The sequence below is a fragment of the Ptychodera flava genome, chromosome 14 (genome assembly GCF_041260155.1).
Source record: "Ptychodera flava strain L36383 chromosome 14, AS_Pfla_20210202, whole genome shotgun sequence".
Lineage (NCBI taxonomy): Eukaryota > Metazoa > Hemichordata > Enteropneusta > Ptychoderidae > Ptychodera > Ptychodera flava.
Window position 1 is genome coordinate 21,142,311 of NC_091941.1, and position 23,912 is coordinate 21,166,222.

The following is a 23,912-nucleotide window of genomic DNA, read 5'->3' on the forward strand; positions in this document are numbered from 1 at the left end:
CATTATTTTTTATTAAGAATATTCATAAATCATAAATATATTATAACAGGGTCTGTAGCATAATTGCGTGAATTTGGCATGAAAACTAATCGTCATTCAGGAGTGCAGTAGGGTTCTCTTGGAAGTATACAATAAAAACAGAAATATATAATTTTTATGGACAGTATTCATAATGATAAATTTATTAATGTTTTTACACTCTTGCTATGACTGATAACGCCTTATGGCCCTATGTATAAATAATTCCCGTGTCACAGGCATAGAAAAACAGCACAAAAACAATGAAATGTATCGGCAATTAAGAGAATAATTTTGGATCAAGAAACTGGACACCAGAAACGATGGAATTAACAGAAAACAGTAGGCTGCCACTAGAGGGCACCCTGACAATCGGCCATGCTCCCAATTACTCATTCATGAATGGATCAGTTCGAGATCATGATTACATGGGACCCAACACAGAAATGACGGGCTCAGTCTCCATGGTCTCTTCGAAATATTTTGGATATTATAAGCTCAGAGTCGAACATTGATTCATACTATGCAATACAACAATGTTGACGCTTTTCGAAAATTATCGGCCTTGGCTTAGTCGCTATTTTTAGACTGCACCCGACTTCTCACGATCTGGCGTTTATCCGGCTGACAGTGATATAGCCCTAGACTTGGTTCAAGTCGGTGAATTTTAAAAATATAAAATAATTTATAATAGTTTCTCTTGTGTCTCTCATATTTCGTACAAACCTATCCGGAATTTGGCAGCTCACGCCAGGTTTTCCCAGCGATTGATACGTCACGTTTGAGTCTGCGCAGTAGTGAGTTAGTTTCTGCCGGATTCACCGACTTGGACTTCTTGCAAAGTACAGGCGGTGAGACGGAATGTGTACACAGTGACGTAGAGCCAAATACAAAATGACTGACAGCCCCCGCCGTTATTTGGCCAATAAGAAGAACGCATGCTAATAAACCTCTGCATGCATTAAAAAGTTGTTGTCATCTCCGTGCAAAGCTAGACATCGAGTACGTTTTATATCTGGGCGAATAATGGCATCAAGTTCGTACATCAACCGCGTTTTACAACTGATCGGTCGACCATCGCTAATCATGCGAGATTACCAAAGAAAGCTTGTTGAGAGTTACATTGAGGGAAAAGATGTGTTCGTCTGCGCACCAACCGGCAGCGGAAAATCACTGACATACGAAGTCGCCCCACGTTGTTTTGATTTCCATCGCTTTGGGCACGTAAGAGAACAGGCTACAACTGTAAAGGACGGTGTCTTTTTCCATCCTTGAATAACCGGCGACGATTTTCGCATTTTGCGACATGGGCCCCACAAACAACACAGATATTTTCACGCGTTTTCGGTGATACAACAGAGGTTGTGCTGACTTTTGTGGGAGTGATCGCACTCGACATTTTGTCAACAACGCCATGTGAGTTTTATGCACGTCTCGTTTGGGTCAATTGGTATCTCCTCCCAATGTGTAAAATTTAGTGATGTCATTTATGAATAATATATGAGTACAGAAAACGTCATCTCATGAATAATTTATAGCAACGCACATCGTGCAAGAAAGCCAAGTCTGTGATTCCGGGTGAAACTCCGCTGTATAGCGTTCACTCCTCTTATCGCGTTCACCCTACTCATCGCGTCCACTCACGCCCGCGTTTCACATGAAAGCAAAATACAAATCATTGCGTTCACTCCACTCAAACATTCACAAATCACAGACTTGAACCAAGTCTAATATAGCCCTACCTGTTCAGTTGGGTCAGAAAGGTCATGGCCTGCACGTGCACAACAATGTAGAAAATAGTGCCTGGACAACAGATTAACTTTTTCATTCTTTCTTATTTTTGCAGCTTTGACGAGACATAACATTTCTACTAAACAACAAACGTTGCGAGCAACAGCAAACATGAGAAAAGAGGTTTCTTGAACTTTGAGGCTGATCTGTATCTCTGACTGTTGTAAATCATTAATACACACACTCTTGTGACCCGTATTCAACCCTGGAGGCTGGAGTTGATTCGAATTCTAGAAGGGGTGGTGGGTGTACCTGCTTCCTGTACATCGTTTAATAAGCCTGCATCTGGGAAAGACAGTGATGTTCTACCAGGTTTTATATACAGTGATCCTAGTGAAAGGGTATGGGGGAGACGGCCAACACATTCTTAATTTACACCATGGAGGTACCTCCATGGTCACACCCGTATGCTGTCTGTAACCCCATTATAGAAAAAATAGCTTGACCCGGCGCTCTTCGGTGGAGACCGGGCCCGGGAGACCGGGCCATGATGACGACCGTGACGACTGTACAACTGTACATGTTTTGTGTTCATTCTCTGGGCTAATAAATTAAAGTGTCTCAATCGGAAAGTGTTGCGGATTGATTGTGACAACACAATACATAACTTTATTTTTTGTTCTGCTACGAGAATGTTTTCGATTTCTAAACAAGTTGTCTGATTGGATGATCCATATGATAATTGACCTCTGACAGGGTCACACACGATCAGCTGTTTGATGACCAAGGTTGCACGGAGAGTGCTCACTTCACTTGCTCTTTCAGTGCTGTGACGTATAATTGACGACATCTGATGTTATGTTTCGACGGATACGTTTTCACATAAACTAAATCATTACGATGAGTATTGCAACGGCCTGTGTCATCCGAACGTTGGGTCATAATGTGCGACAACGAGCATTGCCTAGTTGTCTCAAAGTCACTGCCCCAGCCGGTGCTCCACAAGCTAGCAATGGCGAAATCGGCCGAGAGCAGAAGCGATTGTACACCAAGAGGTGAGCTGTAATATATTGCACTCATAGACTTTCATGGTGCTTTTTGTTCCGTTTACCGTTAGAGGAGAAACAACGTACCCTGCTGCAGGGAGATGTATGACGTGTCCAATGTTTCCGTCAATGGTTCACGGTCAAACCATCGCTCTCTTGTCTTGTGGCATGGCAATTGGCATGGCATAGCTTATATTTGTACTTCCACCAGTTTTACCGTAATTCTCCGACTCCCCAGTGTGATCAGTGTTCAGTGTACAGACTACATAAATAAAATAGTCAATTAGTGCGCTGTTTCTGCGTGCACTATCCATAGTGAAAACTGCAAACGCTTGTGTCCACGCCATATCCATGCTACCGATGCGAATTCAACCTTGCAATCGTCAGCGTATTTCTTTAGATACCAATGTCACTTCTGCATATTTTTCGTCCGACTCACAAACTGTAGTGCTCGCAACGTTAATATCTCCGACCCTGAATCTGTCACAGTAGCACTATGGAACCACGAGAAATATTTTTTGTCATGAGAAGTGATTATCCTGTTTCTGAAAGGAGTAAACCTGAAAATGTTGGCTAGGACCATGGCTATACTGCATTCACAAACACCTCCCCGTGGGGGGGGGGGGGGTACAAAAACAGTTCTCAGATTTTTTCAAATACCCCCTAACAAACTCAGAATGTATTCAAGTCCCCCATTCTGACTTTATGTAATTTTGAAGTCCCCCTCAAAGGAAGGCAAAATGTGACCAATATTGTGTTTCGTCCAAAAATATCAAACTGTAATACATGGGAGTCTATTGGGCAAAATATTAGCATTTTCCCACATAAAACAAGCTATATCTCTACATTTATATGTGTTTGATAATTCATGTAATGTACTTTGCTTGAAGAGGCTGGTAAAAAGTGCATGTGTGTACTAAAAATTTGAGTTTTGGATATAATCAAAATGTTGATTCACTATACATGGCAGTCTATGAGAAAACTATGAGCACATATTTTCCAATATAAAACTAGCAATATCCGTTCATCTACAGATGTTTGATAACCGATACATATGCACTTAATGAGCATGGGGTGTTTACAAGTGCACTAGTGTACAAGAAATTTCATTTTGGAATTTTGCTAAAAATTTTGACCCACCATACATTGTAGTCTATTAGGAAAGTACGAATAATTTCTTTACAAAACAAAACTAGCTAAATCTGTGTTTTTATAAATGTTTGACTATTGATATAAATGTACATGATGAGAATGGGGTGTTTGAAAGTGCAGATGTGAATTACAAATATGATATTGGAATTTCACTCAAGTGGTTATCTGTGTACTTTGTTGGTGGTTTCCTATTCAAGAAATATCACGCAGACAGTTAAAGGTTTGGCCATAAAGTCTGCTTCTGTCAAACTGACCCTCCCCCAAGATAGGTTTATAAAAAATGACCCTTCCCCTTGAACAGTTTTCTAAAAAGTGACCCTCCCCAATTCCCCCGGCCCATCCCCCCCTGTAATTTCTGAAGGCTCCCTAATGTACCTTAAAATCTGCCCCCCAAAGGGCATGCCGAAAATGGAAATTGCATGAAATGAAAGTGCCAGAAGGTATTAAAAGGAATTTGATATCCAATAGATTTTTAAGTCCCCCTTTGCAATGTCAAATTTTTTCAGATTCCCCTGGCATGTTTTAAATTTGTTCAAGTCCCTCCCCTGAAATCTTCCCCCTGTAGAGGTGTTTGTGAATGCAGCCTTATGACAGTCAGGATAATCATTTGTAAGATAAATAGCTTAAGCATGGAGTTACAGAAGTCCCTATTTTCACCTCCATGCCTTGTGTGACCTTGACATTGCAGAGCAACGTCAGACGCCTATGATGTGTGCATTGTTGGAGGAGGCATTGTTGGTATGGCAACAGCCAGAGAATTACTGATGAGGCACCCTTCACTGAAATTTATTACTGTTGAAAAGGAAGATGTGCTTGGTAAGTGATATGATCTATTTAGTTGAGTTGTAGACTCTTCTCAGAATACTCCTCTCCCCCCCTCCTCCTGTTGAACCAAAACATCAATGTTTTGGTTTTGTAACTTGTAAAGCCTAAGGCCTGAAAACGTATTGTAGATAACATATTCAGGTAGCAGTGTTTATCAATTGATATGGAAGTGGCCAGATATTTCACACCAAAACCAAGTCACAGTATACCACCTCATCCTATACCATTTTGGACCAAAACTAAGTTGTACCAAAACAACCATGACGTACCAAAACAACCAGGTACCAAAACCACTTCTCCCCAAGAGTCACGTACTACCCCCAAAACAATTTCACACACAAAACAACTTTGCCTCAAACTGTTGTCAACCGGTAAAGCTGCAAATAACCCACAAAATCCCACAAGGATTCCATCACTTATCTATCTCAGGACCAAAGTCTTTAAAGTGAACACATCAATTTCGAGAAACTGACATTTAGTAATTCCAAGCGAGACAGGAGTTGTTGCTTATACTCACTGTATGAACGTGTAGGGAGATGCTGTTGCCATAGCCAGACATTCTTTTGCCACCCTTATATTCAAGGGGTTACGACTGTACATGTAAACGTGATTTCACTGGCATATTTGTATTATTCTATCGTATAGGATTTTGGGTAGAATAAAAGATTTTAGGTAGCCAAATGTCTTGACACTGTAATGTATCCAAGTAACCATGTAAAACATTACACAGTGACCCATGATGACGTGGGATGAGCTTTGGGCGAAGTGGTTTTGGTACGAGGTGGTAATTCAGGGACAAAATTGTTTTTGTTTTGGGCCTAAGAGGCATATGGTACGATTTAGTACTTGGGACGAGGTGGTTTTGGTATGAAATGGTTTTCTGACAACGTTGTCTGGGACAACCTAATTTTGGTGTAAATTGTTGGGACCCCAATGTGGATTGTAATATCAAAGCTGAACTGGACAAGCAGAAAGCAAGTTAATGATAATTACATTTTTATCAGCACTTTTTGAGGTAGAATGTGGCCCAGGGACAGATATTTGGACTCAAATTTTTACAATTCTCTTCCGATCTATCACTTGACTGTTTAGGGCTCATTTGAAAGCTTTTCAAGGAAGACAAATATTCACCATCTCAGTTTTTTGAAAATAAAAGAATTTATTTTCCCTCATTGAGTTAACACGGATGCTAGCCATTTTGAATTTCAAATATTGGCAAATGTTAGGTAATTTGATTCACTAGTACCAATTACTGCGTGACGACTCAGATATTTATTCTTAATTTGGTAAGAGACTGGTTAAAAGTTTCATTGAGGAAAGTTTGAACAAAAGTTTAGGTCCTTCATTTGGAGGTGCATACTACCTTAGATCTGATCTGAAGAACATCATGGTTGCCCAGTATCAAGCTCATCATATTTATTGATAAGAAGTTTCCGCAAAGAACGATTGTATCTCAGTCCTTCCTTTGTATGCACTTTGTAGTTTTGCAGTTATCCAATCATGATGTATCATTCATGAATGTGCATTTCATTCGAAAGTCACCAGTCAATTGTGTAATGATCTTAGTGCTTCATATCAAGTAAGTCATGTTTGACTGACAATATATGTGACCATCACTCAGTCTTATCTCATCGTTTGTTTGTTTTACCATTTGTAAGCTGCCCACCAAAGTGGACACAACAGCGGTGTCATCCATGCAGGTATCTACTACGCTCCGGGATCATTGAAAGCCAAACTGTGTGTGGAGGGGCTCAAACTGGCTTATGAGTACTGCGACAAGAACAACGTACCTTACGATAAGTGTGGAAAGGTAATTCCATGTTAAATTGTTTGTTTTCCATACATAATGCTGTCACTTTCTTGAATATGCTTTTGAAGGTGTAAATATTTGAAGTTGCCTGCATTGGATTGTGGGAATTCTTCTGTATGATATATTTATGACACTTCATCAGCCAGCCGGTGTTAAAAGAACATTTGGGACAAACAAATTCATTGAACGATTCCAATTTATCATCTTGTCACTTCTTCAGCTGATTGTTGCCGTCAGACCGGATGAAGTGCCCAGATTGGATGCTTTGTACAAGAGAGGTCTGGAAAACAACGTACCGGGACTTAGGATGGTGGGACCTGATGAAATTAAAGATATAGAACCATACTGCAAGGTAGTGTAGGTTTTTAAACCTTACTTCTGAATATCTAATTCCTTGACTTTTTCAGAGCAACATCTTGTCAAATGTTGTATGAATTCATGGGCTCTGATGTCCCTAGGGTAGTTGTCTGGTGCAGTTTTGTACTCAGTTGAATGGGATAAAACCATGAAAGTACGCGTACGAAATTTTATATTATAACAAGCAAGTTCATCACTCTTCCATTACTCAGATTGCTGAACCCTGCAATCATCTCTGTGTAATTGAGAACCAAACTATAGCGAGACAATAACTGCAATACAATTTTATGACCTTTGACCCTGCTTATTGAAGATTGGGTCACATGTCATGACTACCGGTCACACTCCTTGTACTTTAAGGACATATACATGTATCTTTCAGGGTCTGAAGGCAATTCACTCACCCAACACTGGTATTGTGGACTGGGGTGAGGTCACAAGGTCTTACGGGAAAACGTTTCAAGACATGGGAGGTACGGTTAAACTAGGTCAAGAAGTGACAGGATTCAGGACAACACCGGAAAGTGCTCCTGGATCCAAAGATGGTAAGTGAACACTGGCAAAGTACAATTTTAAGTCTCCTTAATTCTGATGTAAAATTAAGTATCTGTCTTGGAAAAGTGCATCTGTAGCAGAGGCAGTCTAATTTGCATAAAACAATAAATATGTTTCTGTACATGTTCATCTGGGCATCTTTTGGACAACAAGGCAGTCACAATACTGGATTTTTTTTCTTCCTTCGAAGATTTATTTTAGTTTCTTAGTGTCCTTTTTCTATTTATTTATTTACAGCTTCAATCACAATCAGATAAATGTGAGACACATTTGTGTCATTTTGTCTTCACGCTCCTGAATTAAAACCTCTGATATTACCTGTATTTTTTATTCAAGTATCGGGCATATTTGATTTGTCCAGTCATGTATATAGTTTACCCAGCCACTCTGAAAAGGAAACAATAATCTGCACTTTGAATGTATTTCAAACTTTGGTTCGAAAAAACAACCCAATAGAGACAAAAATGCACTTTTGACTCTCAGTATGGCATTTGGAAATTATTTCAGAAACTTTCCAAATGTACTTGTCTGAGCCCCCTTCACTCAAATATGCCTCAAATCGAGTAATGCTCTTTCCCTTTGGCAAAACAATTGGGCATACGGCATGTGAAAACGTCTGTTCTTCAACTTCAGCAATGCTCATCACTGACAGTGAGTCAGTTTACCATCACTGAGGCTGCAGAGCGGACAATTGGCGAATTGTATGCCCACAAGTTTTCTGCAGTTATACCGTGTAAGATCATAGACATCACACCTGTAATTTCCGTCATTCTGCATGTACGTCAATTCAAATACATGTTCCAACAGCAAAATTAAAGATGAAGGTCTACGAAATGTTTTGAGAACCTTTGGTGATATATTATTGAAAAGGAAACTAAACAGAGATAGTTCAACAAATGTATATTTGAAGTAGATCTTTTTTCGTATTCCTAAGATGTAGCCATTTTAGTTTCCGTGTTATTGGTTTTTACCATAACTGTCCCAAAAACTGACTGGTAAACACACATTTTTGCATTAAGGTACCTAAAAATTCCTAGCAGGCTGGTGCTCTCAAATTATTCAGTATAGATATCAAGATATACATGATCTTCAACAGACACGTGGTTTAAATAATGATGGCTGGGCAGGTTAATTGTGCTCACTACTTTAATATCTATTATTCAACACAGGCATAAAATACCCAGTCACAGTCGTCACAAAAAAGGTGAGAATCACACAATCTTCTACAACATGTATTAATTTTAAGAAAAGTTATTTTCCAAAGCTGAGAAAATTTGCATGCAGATTTGCATTGTAATCAATACCATTGACAGAAAATGAATTTCTTCACAAAAATTCGGTACTTTGTGCTTTAATTTACTTCAATTTCTGTTCTGGGATAAGGGTTAAAATATCATCAGCATGAAAGTGAGATATTTCAATATTATTATACATCTATCATCGAGAACAATAGAATTTAGCATGCGCTAAAAAAGCCTTACAGAACGCGCGCCCGTTCCGTAACACGTACGGTTTCAAGGCGCCCCATTCCCTGCGGCTGTATCTGCGCGTTCAATGTAGAACGGTTTCAAGGGACCCCTTGGACGAGTGCCAGAACAAGTCTCGCGCGCGCTCTGTACGTACGTATGTGTGTAGTGCACACACTCCAAAACATGCAGAAGCGCGTCCGAGGTAGCGTTCCACACTGGCACGATAAAATCGGAAGAAAAATTGTTGACATTGCACGAAAACGGTCAATACTCCGACATTTTGATGCCCTGATCAGGAATGTAAGATGTATAATAATAAGGTTATTATGAAAATACCGCAAAGGATGCACGGGGACATTGGCGCCGCGCATCGCCCTCCGCTTCGCGTTGGGCGATACGCTGCGCCAATGTCCTCGTGCATCCTTTGCGGTATTTTCATAATAACCTCATATTATGTTGTCATTTCATGGAAAACAGAGTTCTTTTTTATGATTCCTTGGTTTGGAAGATTTTAAAGGAAGGTACAGCACCATTGAGTCCATATTGGATTTATGCTAGACTGGCGACAAGTCTGTGGGCAAATAAATATAAAAACAGAGTATGATGAAAGAATATGTTGAAGAAAACAGCCATTATCTCACAACACTTATGCAAGTATAAAAATCATTCTATGCTCTACATGAGATTTCTGAGTTTTTTTTTTCTTTTCCCCTATTTCCAGGGCAACATCCAGTGCCGGTATGCGATCACATGTGGTGGCTTGTATTCAGATCGTCTAGCAGAGTACTCAGGTTGCAAGCCAGTGCCAAAAATTGTACCTTTCAGAGGGGAGTACCTTCTTCTAAAACCTGAGAAGTGCTATCTAGTCAGAGGCAATATCTATCCTGTAAGTTTGGTGTCTTCTCTGGTTGTAGAGAAAAATTAAAATGACGTTTTTAATAAACCTCATGATGACAAACCATGAAGTGAAAGTTTGATTGTACATGCAGCTTGTCAAAATGATGGCCTAACTCTACTTTTCCAATTTTGACCTCTTCTGATATTGAAAAGGCCAGTACCTATAACTTGTGGTGATTGTTTCCACATCTTTGTTAATCTGCACGTCCTTGACCCCCAAAGCATGTTAAAACACTAACTACTTATCTCGTCAACACAGCATCTGAACATGCAGAATGCACTGATATTGTTTACATTTGAATTCTAGTCTGGACCAGCATTCCCCTGTCAACTGTAGCAATGCAGTCTGCACATGTACAGGCTGAGTTGACAAGCTGAATACCATACATTGCAACATGTTTTTAGGAGTAGAAAGAGAAACTGTGGCTGACATTAGAAACAAAAATAACGAAAAGAGCAACCATCAAAAGTTACAACTACTTGAATGCAGTGCTTTGTAAATTATATATATATGTATATATATATATATATATATATATATATATATATATATATATATATATACAAGTCAAACCTGACCAAGGAAAACTATTATATTGATGTGGCCTTTCTATAAAGGGTGGGTGCGGCATTTCTTTCAGTGTAGGTGGTGTGCTGAGTGGTGAATTTAGGAATAGGTGACAGTAAAAATAAAATGCAATATCTTAAATTTCTTGAAAATCATGGGTACATGCATCTCAATTTTTAAAACAATTATTATGCAGATATAAAATCAGTCAAAATAGACTCATGTCTTGCTTTCAGTTTAAACATCTTTTTGACAGAGATCATTCTGAGTCAGATGTGTTGACCATTATACACAGGGCTTGTACCATATTGGAGCAATTGCAATGGTGGCTTTTCGGTAGAGGGTCTTTAACTTGTAAAATGTTACATGACAGCCACAAAGTGACCATTCTAGAGAAGTGGCCGCCCTGTCAGAGTGACCACTGAGACAGGTTTGACTGTACTGTACAACTTTTACAACTTGCTCAACAATAACAGGCCTTAATTTGTCTATGTGATAGTGTAATATGGCGAGTTCAGAGATTTACACATGGATTATAGTATACCATAGACCCTAGACAAGAGGTCTACAATGCTTATAGATAATTGATCAGTACTGTATCTAATGATTTCTCATCACAGAGTTGGAAGACTTGCTCACCCTATCATAGGACTGGGTCCAGTGTGTCAACACTTGTACATCAAAGTGTGATGCCTTTTTGCATCTACAGAGAAATTAGAAGGTTGCAGCAGAAAATTGATGTTACAGGATTAAACTGTCTCCTTTTGTGTCAGGGGGTTTCTAAAGTGTCAAATTTTAGCAGTTCTTCAATTTCCCTGGCTGAAATTAAGATATTTTTCAAAAATGAATCAATGCAGGAAAAGTATACAAAATAGTGTCTCATTGTCTGCATAATAGCCTGATAAATATTATCTGGACAGATTACACAGTGCATTAAAAGTTCTCACAACCCGAATAGTTGAGTTCAAATATGTAGCTGAACCGCCATTATTTTCTGGACATTCCTTTTCTCTGATTTCAGGTACCTGATCCCAGGTTTCCGTTTCTTGGAGTTCACTTCACCCCTCGCATCGACGGCTCCGTCTGGCTTGGTCCCAACGCAGTACTGGCCTTCAAAAGGGAAGGGTACGGCTACACCGACATCAGCCCGTCAGAGCTGGCAGATGCACTTTCCTTCACGTAAGTCCTTTGTCTCTCAGTCAACTGACTTGTTTTTCATCACAAAACGTTTGGCCCAATGATGTACTTCTGAGATGTCTGATTGTACCCTACATTTATGAAAAAAAAGAATACTCAAAATTTCAGCATGACAAATGGATTAGGGTCAGACACAGTAGTTGATATACAGAAGCAGAATACTCAAAAACTTGCCACAAGTTACAGCTTGTGTCCCTTTAACAGACCTGCTCAAACTAAGAGGGACTAGCTGTGTTGAAACATTCTCTGCTATGCATGTTGCTAAAGTTGACCTCCAGTACCTAAAGTTTCAGACCTTATTTACTTTTGTCATTCTTGTTTTTCTGCTTTAAATATTTCTTGTTGTTTTTCTGGTTGTACTGTGCAGAAATCATTTCATAACATCAATTTAGAATTTTCCTGCAGTGAACAGATAGAAACAACACTTATTGTTGATCTTTGGTACCCATACTGGTATGTACCAAATATGATCAACTGTGAACGGCTAAAAATTCAACTTTCTTCACAGTGGTTTGCGGAAGCTTGTAATGAAGCACTTCAGATACGGCCTCGGTGAGATGTACAGAGGGATTAACATTGCAGCTCAGGTTAAGATATTGCAGAACTTTGTGCCAGAGCTTAAAGTCAGTGATGTCAGCAGGTAAGGCAATGATTGAAATACAGTATTTTGTATATGTCAGAACATTGTCACTTCAGCCGACATTTTGGATTATTATGTCGTTGTTTTGCTTGATTTTTCCAACCAAATTATATAGCTCTGTTAACCTTTACAGGCTGAAGGTAGGGGAATGAGTGGTCATGGAAAGCACAGATTACTCTCTGATTTTTATCAGATTTCAAATGTCACAGGCATATTTGAGCATGTGCGCAGGTCATATGCTTTAAGTTACGGGGTCATTATAAATTTGCATATAAAAGAGACGTGTCAGCAATGCACCCAGAGTGAAAATCAATTATTTTGGCCAGAGTTACGGATGAAGTTCGTTTGACATGAAATCACTATGGTTTTAATCACACAGACAAGATACGTGGCAGGTATCGGTAGAATTACATCACTTGTACATGTAGGCTGACTTTCCTCTAGACAATTACACAATCACTATTCCAGGCGGTAGAGGGCCAAGTGACAGCATGGAAATCAATGGAGATTATTCCGTATTGTCAGAAACAAGCAACTGTACATTTCTACGCAATCTCATATGATGGGAATATTCCTAAGTACGATGCACACAATGTAAAACATCTAAAAAGTACCTAGATTAAAACAGAAATAGAGCCAGTATTGCTAGAGGCACTGATTCATTGGGTATTCCATGTGGTGCACAAAGAAAGAGGTGGGTAGTAGTTAGGGTACTGGACTCACTTTCGGATTGTGAGTTCAAGACTCAATAAATCCAGTGTAATGGAGGATGGTGAGTACGAGACTCCAACATGATGTTAGAATTATGCCCTTAACGATGCGACTCAGGTTCAAAGGTCAATTTTAGCAATTTTTTTTTTTATTTCAAATTTCGAGCCACTGACACGTGGTCAATCTTTTGGGGAAAGGTGTTGGGTCACATCGTACCGGGAAATTCCTGAAATATTACTAAAATGGCAAACTATCAGCTACACCGCGTGCCATTATTTCCCTTTTGTCTTAACGGTCGCGGATTACCGACAACGATATCTTTGATAAACACGCAGAGATTATGTACAGGCTTTGCGGTATAGTGCGCATGCGCTAGCTTCAACGTTAGGCTCAGCGTTTTCATCGTCGTAAACCACGCGCCTCTTTACGGCAACAGCTCAGCGCTACCCGTCAAGAGATTTGATTTTTGCGCAGGTCAGCGGAGCGGAAATCATTGCTCTGGCAAGCGAGAATGTGAAGAGTCAGATTTGGCCGATAACGGAGACATGCTATGGTGTCCAATCCATGCCAAAATTACTACTTTGATTTTACAACACAACATGCCATTCCGAATTCTATTTTACAATTCAACATGCTATTTCACAACACAACACAACATGCCATTCCGAATTCTATTTTACAATTCAACATGCTATTTCACAACACAACATGCCATTCCAAATCCTATTTTACAACTCAACATGCTCTTCCCAATTTCATTTGACAACACATCATGCACTTCCAAATCCTATTTTACAACTCAACATGCTCTTGCCAATTTCATTTGACAACACATCATGCACTTCCAAATCCTATTTTACAACTCAACATGCTCTTGCCAATTTCATTTGACAACACATCATGCACTTCCAAATCCTATTTTACAACTCAACATGCTCTTCCCAATTTCATTTGACAACACATCATGCACTTCCAAATCCTATTTTACAACTCAACATGCTCTTGCCAATTTCATTTGACAACACATCATGCACTTCCAAATCCTATTTTACAACTCAACATGCTCTTGCCAATTTCATTTGACAACACATCATGCTCTTCCAAATCCTATTTTACAACTCAACATGCTCTTGCCAATTTCATTTGACAACACATCATGCATTCCAAATCCTATTTTACAACTCAACATGCTCTTGCCAATTTCATTTGACAACACATCATGCACTTCCAAATCCTATTTTACAACTCAACATGCTCTTGCCAATTTCATTTGACAACACATCATGCACTTCCAAATCCTATTTTACAACTCAACATGCTCTTCCCAATTTCATTTGACAACACATCATGCACTTCCAAATCCTATTTTACAACTCAACATGCTCTTCCCAATTTCATTTGACAACACATCATGCACTTCCAAATCCTATTTTACAACTCAACATGCTCTTGCCAATTTCATTGACAACACATCATGCACTTCCAAATCCTATTTTACAACTCAACATGCTCTTGCCAATTTCATTTGACAACACATCATGCACTTCCAAATCCTATTTTACAACTCAACATGCTCTTGCCAATTTCATTTGACAACACATCATGCTCTTCCAAATCCTATTTTACAACTCAACATGCTCTTGCCAATTTCATTTGACAACACATCATGCACTTCCAAATCCTATTTTACAACTCAACATGCTCTTGCCAATTTCATTTGACAACACATCATGCACTTCCAAATCCTATTTTACAACTCAACATGCTCTTGCCAATTTCATTTGACAACACATCATGCACTTCCAAATCCTATTTTACAACTCAACATGCTCTTGCCAATTTCATTTGACAACACATCATGCACTTCCAAATCCTATTTTACAACTCAACATCCCATTCTAAAGCTAGCTCTGCGGAGCAGGGCAGTGTTACTGGCTATCGAACAAGATTCAAAATGGCGGACGCGAAATGGTCCCCTCGCACAGAGAGAGAAATGCGAAGTTTGCACAAGTCTAAAAACGCAGCTTAGCACATTGTGTATCTAAACAAGATGAGCGTGCTCGAAAACTAGGATCGATCACGATTTTAAATTAAAAATTGGCTGTTTTTGGAAAAGAAACTGAGCGTTAAAATCAGCAGTTTTGTCTATTGTGCACCGTGGGAGGCTTATCGTGTGCGCGGCTCATGTGAAAGACCGGGCAAGATTCACCGTCAATCATAAGTATCTGCTGACCTCCCTCCGAGCTCAGACATTATCTCCGTTCTGTGACGGAGCAGGTCGTACAATTTTCATAGTTCATTGCGCATGCTAAGTAGACATTGCCAATATAATCTACAAGATTTTTTCGCTTTACCTTGTAAAAGAACCTTGTTTTACGGGGTACCAGTCAACTCGCACTTTTTCCAACCCGCCCAGAACCAATTCGCCCGATTCCAACTCGCCCGATACCAACTCGCCCGATTCCAACTCGCCCGATACCAACTCGCCCGATATTATTTTGCAATTTTATGAGTACCTGGTACGCTAGGTCTGCATGGCAGGGCTGTGTGTTTACCGGCGTTATACGGAGGCCGTATAACGCCGGTAAACACACAGCCCTGCCATGCAGAGCTACTGGTACGCTTGCTGCGAATCGGTAGCCTTTGCCACTCGGGTAGCTTGGTCATTGGAGTGGAAGAACATATCAAAGAGTGGCAGGGCTCGTTTTCGCAGCAACTGGTACGCATAAAACGTTTTATTTCTAACAACAAATATTTCTAACATAGAGAACCACAGGTGCGGCTGCTGAAATATGTGCCAACACGGAAAACTTTTTATTTGCGAATTTCACGTTTTGCAAATCTCTTGAAAGAATAAATTTCGTTCGGCTTGTTTACGTATAGGGATAGTTACTGCGAACTGGCTCACTTCTTTAGGAACAGCAGGACCGTCTTTCACGAGTTACTGGCCTGGCATGACATGAAAATAGCTGGCCTCGGGCCATCGGGTTAGCGTACATGGAATCTACAACACCCTATCTCAAAACAACGGGCGAGTTGGTATCGGGCGAGTTTGAATCGGGCGAGTTGGTTCTGGGCGGGTTGGAAAAAGTGTGAGTTGACTGTAATTCTGTTTTACTTTACCAACCCTTGGAAGCTGAGGAAAAACCCTGTCGCCAAATAGAAAACTTTCCCCCGAAAGGAATTTATTTAATTTCCTACAACCAAATACCTAATCAGTGATATTTTAAAAGTTGTACGTTACGGTCAAAAAGCAGAGAGGAAATTCTTCCGTACTGATTTCCTGCATTATTATTATTATTATTATTATTATTATTATTATTGTTATTATTATTTCTCTCTCTGTGCGAGGGGACCATTTCGCGTCCGCCATTTTGAATCTTGTTCGATAGCCAGTAACACTGCCCTGCTCCGCAGAGCTAGCTTTAGAATGGGATGTTGAATTGTGAAATAGGATTTGGAAGTGCATGATGTGTTGTCAAATGAAATTGGCAAGAGCATGTTGAGTTGTAAAATAGGATTTGGAAGTGCATGATGTGTTGTCAAATGAAATTGGCAAGAGCATGTTGAGTTGTAACATAGGATTTGGAAGTGCATGATGTGTTGTCAAATGAAATTGGGAAGAGCATGTGGAGTTGTAAAATAGGATTGGAAGTGCATGATGTGTTGTCAAATGAAATTGGCAAGAGCATGTTGAGTTGTAAAATAGGATTTGGAAGTGCATGATGTGTTGTCAAATGAAATTGGCAAGAGCATGTTGAGTTGTAAAATAGGATTTGGAAGTGCATGATGTGTTGTCAAATGAAATTGGGAAGAGCATGTTGAGTTGTAAAATAGGATTTGGAAGTGCATGATGTGTTGTCAAATGAAATTGGGAAGAGCATGTTGAGTTGTAAAATAGGATTTGGAATGGCATGTTGTGTTGTGAAATAGCATGTTGAATTGTAAAATAGAATTCGGAATGGCATGTTGTGTTGTGAAATAGCATGTTGAATTGTAAAATAGAATTCGGAATGGCATGTTGTGTTGTAAAATCAAAGTAGTAATTTTGGCATGGATTGGACACCATAGACATGCATGCAGTTCAACAACTATGAAAGTATTTGACACGCTGCTTTTCGAACATATTAGGCTATGCTGATTACATACCCGAGTCCAAAAATTAGCCTGAGCGAGATGAAACTTCTGTTAGTTGCGATAATTTTATTACTCTTGCTGTACATGCTTGGTGTTAGTATCGTGTTCTTTTATATTTTTAAACTCGAGTTTTCTATCGTGCAGTCTTTTCGTGTCTGCTGAGAAACCTTGAACAACACTGTACCCGACATCACGCGACATTTATGTCAAGGAGTTTCCCAAGCCATTGCAGGAGTTCATACACACATAATGTAGATTCACAAGAGCAAGTTCACCGATCTGCTAATTTTTCGAAACGAAATGCAAATATTTTTTTATTTCATGCCTTTTCTTTCTTTAAATATAACCCAAAAATTAAATTTCGTCAAACGTGAATTGCGAGGGTTCACAAATGATTCTTTCGTGCGTGTTGAACGTTGTCTAAACTTATCAATTACCCGCAGACTCCACAGCTGCTAGCTGGGACCTCAACACTGAACGTAAAACAAACCCGGCTCAACTTCTAGAAGTGCTGAAACTAGCAATTTTTGCTATATGAGGTCAGTCATCGAGAGTTTGACTAAAAGTAAAAATCTCCGAAATAATTATGTGTGCGCTGGTATTGACTCCACTGTAGACTAGTCGATACTCTGTCTCTCAGAACACGCTGTCGATGACAGCCTGCGCTGTTCTACGCTACGGCGTGATTATTATTAGTTTGATATTAAAAATCGGTACAAGAATACATATAAAGTTTGAAAAAATAACACGAGTCAATCTCTCCCGTCGTAACGAAGGGCGAAAAGTTTGCAGTGCGGTGCAAAAGCTAAGAAAATACGACAGACATTTTATGTTGTCAAGAGTTACGTGTGTTCGTCTCATCATGGTCTCATCTTGAGGTAGGAAAACTAGTAAGTGATGTCCCGTTCGCACAGTGTCGGTGCTACCATGAACTTGACAATCACTTTTCACAAAGAACATGCATAAATTGCCGATCGCGAGACAGGAAGTAGACAACTTGAGTCAAGAACAAGTGAATGTCCGACGCGATCGCGCGACGACAGCACATAAGTCTCGATCGGATAGACTTTTTTACGCAAGTTTCGACGTCTTCGTCTTGACTGTGAACTCTGGTAACTAGATTGTAACCGTTGAGACCACAGTATACAGTTAATCTACTAGTTAAACGTTCCAAAAATGGATTAAATCGCTAAGTATCCCTCTGTGTTTGTTGTGTAAATACCACCCACTGCTGGCACTAAGCATTTGCCAGTTCAGTGTATAATTTCTTTCTATTTTCACACGATCTGCAATCGTAAACATATTCAAATTTCCCAAAACTGACTCTAAATATTTCAACTTAGTCCTGGTGTAAGAAAATTCGCAGAAAATAGTGCGCGAGTCGGACTTTTTGGTCACAATGTGTGACGCATAGGTCGTTTACACAAATCGTCGATTTTCTCAGTTCCGTTTTTGGCAGTGCGTACATTATTCAAATAAGTATAAGTCGGCGGCGCCTGGACAGACTAGCCTGATTTTTCACCTGTGGACAGTGAATGAATATATCTGAAAGACCGTGTCTCAGATTTCCGATAAAGGGCCTGGAAGTGAAGATATCCTGACAAACGTGAACAAAGGCCGATAATTTATGCAAAAAACGTCAAGTTGACACTTTGAAGGTGCATTGTGCGAAAACAAAAGCGAATTTCAAAAATCCGGGACACGGTTTTTTGCCCAGTATACCCAGCCGTCGACTGCCGTAAACAGATCACCAAGGCCGATTGGAGATTTGTACTTACACTTTTTTGAGTAAAAAAACTAAAAAACACGTGTTTTTGAGTAAAACAGCCGTATGCGCACTGTTTTTAAAAAACTAACAAATTTTCTGAACTCTTCGGTGACCGAGCAGATAAAAAAAGTACCACATGTCGGGTGTGTGACCACGTCTTCTTTGTGAAAATGAGGATTGAAAATAAGTGACAATGAACCCGAGTCGCTACCTTAAACAAAGCACTTCCTTGCTGCATTGGGTAATGGGTGCTGGGTACCTCATCCTGTAATTGGATGTTCAATTGTTGGATGATTGATTGAATAAAATACCCATGCACATTAAAATCGTACATTTATGATGCAAAAGTAATTTTCCTCCAGCAAGAACATCCTGTGGCTTCCTCGCATACAGCTTCAGACAGAGTTTATATTTTGTGTGAGCTCATTTTGCACTTCAGATTCATATGGAAACATAGTGTTGTGATTAGCATATCTTCTTGGGATGTGAAGATTGTCAATATTTTGTTTATATATTATTTATTTTATTCATTTATCTACTACCCATCAGCAGCACAATACAGGAATCACTTACAGATAAGGAAAAAACAAATTTTTATCAGCTCTCTCAGTAAAGCATCTACAGCAAATATGGATATGTAATGTCAGACACGTTTTTATTTGTCACAAACCAAAGTTCTCAACAGCTGTGTCAATGTTTTCTGCCACAAGAAATAAGATACCAATTAACATACCACCAATAGGTGATTAATTGATGGGGATCGTACTGTTGCTTTGTCACCATTCAATATTGTATTTTTAAGACACCAAATTCATTATGAAAGCAATGTAAATCACCAGTGATACATTTGTCTGTTTTCCGTGTATCTACTACAGTAGACTTGAAATATCATAAAAGGTCAAATTTTAAATTGTCAGTTTTCTGTTGCATTACTTCATATTGCTTCCAGCGTATTTCTGAGATAACCCATACTTTAATATGTCTCGTATTTTTTAGCTCATATTTGGTATGTATATAAATACCAAAAAGAGCTTATATGGTAAGTCGGTGGCGTCTGTATTTCTGTATGTTTCAAAATTTGAAGCAGCAGTCTTCAATTCCAGGTTCTCGCATTAATTGTTGTTGACATTGACTGTTTATGTGATTTTGGTCCTTTTGTGCACAGTTTAGTCAATTTACTCGGAGATAAAGCTGATAAAAGACCTGCCCTTTTAACTATTTTGTTGGCATCTCGCTGTTTGATATCTCCTCAACCTCTTAACTCCCAAATAAGCCCAACCAAAATTGTTGAAAATAACATAGTCAACTGAAAATACATTGTTGAGAGAGTTTAAGTGTGGTGGGGTACATTTCTAACCCAAAGGTTAACTTTCTGTTCAGATGTCAAGTGAAGAGGTTATGCATGAAAATCCTATGAAAGAGCATTTCAACAAATCTTTTGCTATGTTAAACCTTTTAAAAAATAAAATCAAGTTCACTAATGAAATTTCAACAGCATTTTACGACTTTGAATCTGATGTTGCTACTCTAAAGCAAACTTTGTCTTCCAGTGTCTTTCCCTTATTCCCCATGCAGCCCTGGAGTACAAACTGCCTGTGAAGTCCCACTTTCTCTGTATAATGATTCATGCACTGTGCTTCAAAAGAGCTTTTCAGGTAATGCGGATGTTTACTCATTTCTCAACAGAGGGCCTGCCGGTGTCCGAGCTCAAGCCCTGGATGAAGAAGGTAACCTTGTTGATGACTTTGTCTTCGACAGTGGCAAAGGCGATCTCGGCAGTCGCGTACTTCACGTCAGAAACGCCCCATCTCCGGCAGCTACGTCTTCATTGGCGATAGCCAAAATGGTGGCCGATAATGTTGAGCAGAAATTCAATCTTTAACTCTTCAGACCCAAAAACTTTATTTAGTTAGAAAAATCAGGTTGATTCAAGGGGACTTCAAAAATGATGGCCATATGCCATGGTGAACCAAGAGACAATGTTAGTATCTAGTTGCAGCTCACTTGCCAGTTTACCGGTAGGTCTCAGTGATGGTAGTGTAGCGCCACCACAGGTGATATGCAGCAGATCTTATGTTTTTCCATTCACTACAACTTTAGTACAGTATGATGTTAGGGCTGTAGTCAGACTTCTGCAGAGAGCACCTGACTTCAAGTTGTCAAGATTACTGAAAAATATACAACTATTTCCATTTCATTCAATTCAGTTCAATTCTCGCTACCTTAAAAAGCATGTGTCTTGTGCTGGGGGCCAAACTACATGATATTGGCATGCATCGTGGGTAAAATGTTGTCATCTCACTACAGCATGTACAGCAAGAGTTTGAGACAGTGATCTCACAAATACTTTTGACACAAATGCAATCATTTTCATCGCAAAAAGTGCTGTTTGTTGGTGAAACTATCAAAACTCATTCCGCTTTTAGGCATTTCTGGCATTAAATTCCTGTAGAATGTAAAACTTTCCTTTTACTTCTGTATTTTACCTGTAGAAATCCATCATATTTAAAATATGGTCAACTAGTTATGCAAGACTTTTATGACTCACTCAGGTGGCAAAATCGTATTTAAGGTAAAGAGAATTCAATTCAGAAAAAATTCACAAAAGCTACTATGATCCATTTCACAGGTGTGAGCACTGTTCGTTGGTAAGTTTTAAAATGAGAATACTTATTTGCAAATTCATAACACCCAAAAAAAATTAAATTTGAAAATCTATTGGAAGGCATGAAATGCCTTTAAAGCTTTCATTTCCACAATTTTAGACTTGATGTGCTGATTAGCCAAAACATAATTAGAAAGTACAATGACACACAAAGGAATGAATTAACCAAAGCAAACTGTGTGCCGTTACCATAATTGCCATCCAAAAGTAATAAATGTTTGGCCAGCTAGTCAAATGGGCACTAATCATAAGCTGTAAATATCATAGTGACATAACTTGTAAATATAAAATGCGGCGCTACCAGTTAGTACGTGTCAGTGAGTTCTGACACCATCCCATGTAAATCAGTGAATGTGTCTTGATTGTTATTGCTCAGTCTGTGAATTAAGAGAAACGTGGTACGCCGACGTAAACACAGTTCTCTGCAATCTGTCGGAGGAATTCAGGAATCAGGGTATGTATGTATGTGTTCACATTCAAACCTTCTAGCAAGTTATACAATTCAGGACACAGCTGTGCACAGTCATGAAACTTGAAATTTGGAATTTGAAAGGAAATTGTAAGTATACATACATTGTTCTCAAATACATTGAATGAACTTTTCTGGAAGATTTGACATCTGTAACAGCATGAAATCAAAGCAGAATTTCAAGTCGGCGTCAGTAAAAATTTAAATGTTCATGGTTATCGTCTTTGAATTTTATTATGCAAATTTAAAAAACAAACATTTTTTAAAATAGGCATTACACTGTTATGTTATGAGCAAGTGACCAGGAAGGGGGAAATTTGTTGACACATTTATTGTAACAATCATAGTGTGTTTAGATTGAAATGTCAGGCATTGTTAGCATACTAATTATAGGACGTGAATGCAAATAATTTAAAATGCATGCAAATATGGCAAGTTTGGTTGAAATGCTAGAAAAGCAAAGATGTACATGAACAATCCAAGCAGAACCAGTGGCATTGATTTTAGTTTTTTTTGGTAGCAATTTCAGACAAGAAATTTTTATATTGATAGATTCATATGAACATATATAGTATAGAGCAGATAATTTTTTTAACTTTGAGTATAAAATTAAGATTGTATCCCAGAACAAGTGAAATACCACAAAGGCAACAAGATAATAACATGATGACATATTAGTAATCTGATCAATTCCTTGCAGTATTCAGACCTGACCCCTTCAAACATTTCACAATCAGTCAACTCTTCAGATCTGAAATCACTGTCGTCAAAAGTATCATGTTGATATCACTTTAATACTGAACACATCCTAGAAAGTATAAACTCAGGTAATTTTGTGCGTTGTAACAATCCCTAAAGTCATCGTCGTCACTTCCATCTCATCTCTTACAATGTGGAGACACCACTAGGCTCTTTATAGTGTAGCATGTCAAGCCAGGTCTTACAGACCATGTTGAAGTCTTTCATGTGTATGTGATTATCAACGTGAACTTATTCTTCAGGGACATTATTTTCTGCTCAGGGTGATACAAAGCCAGTGACTTTTATAATACCAGGCTGCCAAAGTCATGTTTACATTCCCCAGGGCCAGCAAAACAATTTTGGTCACTGCAGAAATGTTTCTGGAATTGTAAAATCAATCAATTACCTGTGTGTTGTTCCCAAAACCTCAGCACAAACACAGATTCCTTTCTCTTTCATCCTTTTGCATGCTGTCACCTTTGGGAGTCAGTGTGCATTTAATATTTTATTGTTTGAGATCGATCTCCAGAGCTTCACAGAAACACACATTAAAAACTCTATTCATCAAAGTATTGGTGCCATTGAAGAACGATGGGCATTCAATAAAAAAGAAGAAGCATGTTGGAGTTGACTGGCCCAAACGTTTTCTAAGACACCTTCAAAAATGCCTGCAACCACTTCACTTCAGCGTCACCGACAATTCTATCTTCACAACGACAAAGGAATTTGTACAAACTGTGAACTGGGTCTTTGAACGAAACAGATCATTCCACTATCTCTATCTCAAAAATGGAGAAGTTTATATGCACAAATCCATGTATTGTTTTTATCAAAACATGACATGGGGATATTGTGATTTCATTAATGAAAGAATCCCATGTTACCGGTATTTATAGAGATGGCCAGAAGTTTAGTTCAAACTATTGAAAGGCTAAGTGTACACTATGAGAATTATGTGGTGACATCCTTTATATTATTTGAGCTGAACTGTATCACGCAGCAAAACTTGCATATAATGGACTGAACATAACAAATAAAAAAACATGCTACTCACATGAAACAGTTGTATTTTTTATAATGCTATGTTATGCATTTTGTGTGCACTTTGTATTGTTTTGGTTTCTAATCAACAACGCCACTCTCAATCACCAAATGC

The 23,912-nt window shown here is 38.9% G+C and overlaps 1 protein-coding gene across 1 annotated transcript; it reads left to right on the forward strand.

Annotated features, from left to right (window-relative positions):
- Positions 1–992: 992 nt before the first annotated feature.
- LOC139149719 (L-2-hydroxyglutarate dehydrogenase, mitochondrial-like) lies at positions 993–23,816 on the forward strand. The gene is made up of 10 exons (XM_070721654.1): positions 993–2,804; positions 4,636–4,763; positions 6,431–6,582; positions 6,803–6,934; positions 7,322–7,484; positions 8,664–8,698; positions 9,685–9,849; positions 11,450–11,607; positions 12,134–12,265; positions 20,568–23,816. Exons 1-10 carry the CDS (start codon positions 2,650–2,652, stop codon positions 20,761–20,763), a joined length of 1,416 nt encoding a protein of 471 aa, XP_070577755.1. The 5' UTR covers positions 993–2,649; the 3' UTR covers positions 20,764–23,816.
- Positions 23,817–23,912: the final 96 nt, after the last annotated feature.

What these genes read in the sequence shown, in the direction of transcription:
- LOC139149719 (XM_070721654.1), top strand. Translation starts at nt 2,650, where the DNA reads ATGAGTATTGCAACGGCCTGTGTCATCCGAACGTTGGGTCATAATGTG. An exon ending in TGAAAAGGAAGATGTGCTTG is followed by an intron (nt 4,764 to 6,430) that starts GTAAGTGATATG and finishes ACCATTTGTAAG; the next exon opens with CTGCCCACCAAAGTGGACAC. An exon ending in AAAGTCAGTGATGTCAGCAG is followed by an intron (nt 12,266 to 20,567) that starts GTAAGGCAATGA and finishes ATTTCTCAACAG; the next exon opens with AGGGCCTGCCGGTGTCCGAG.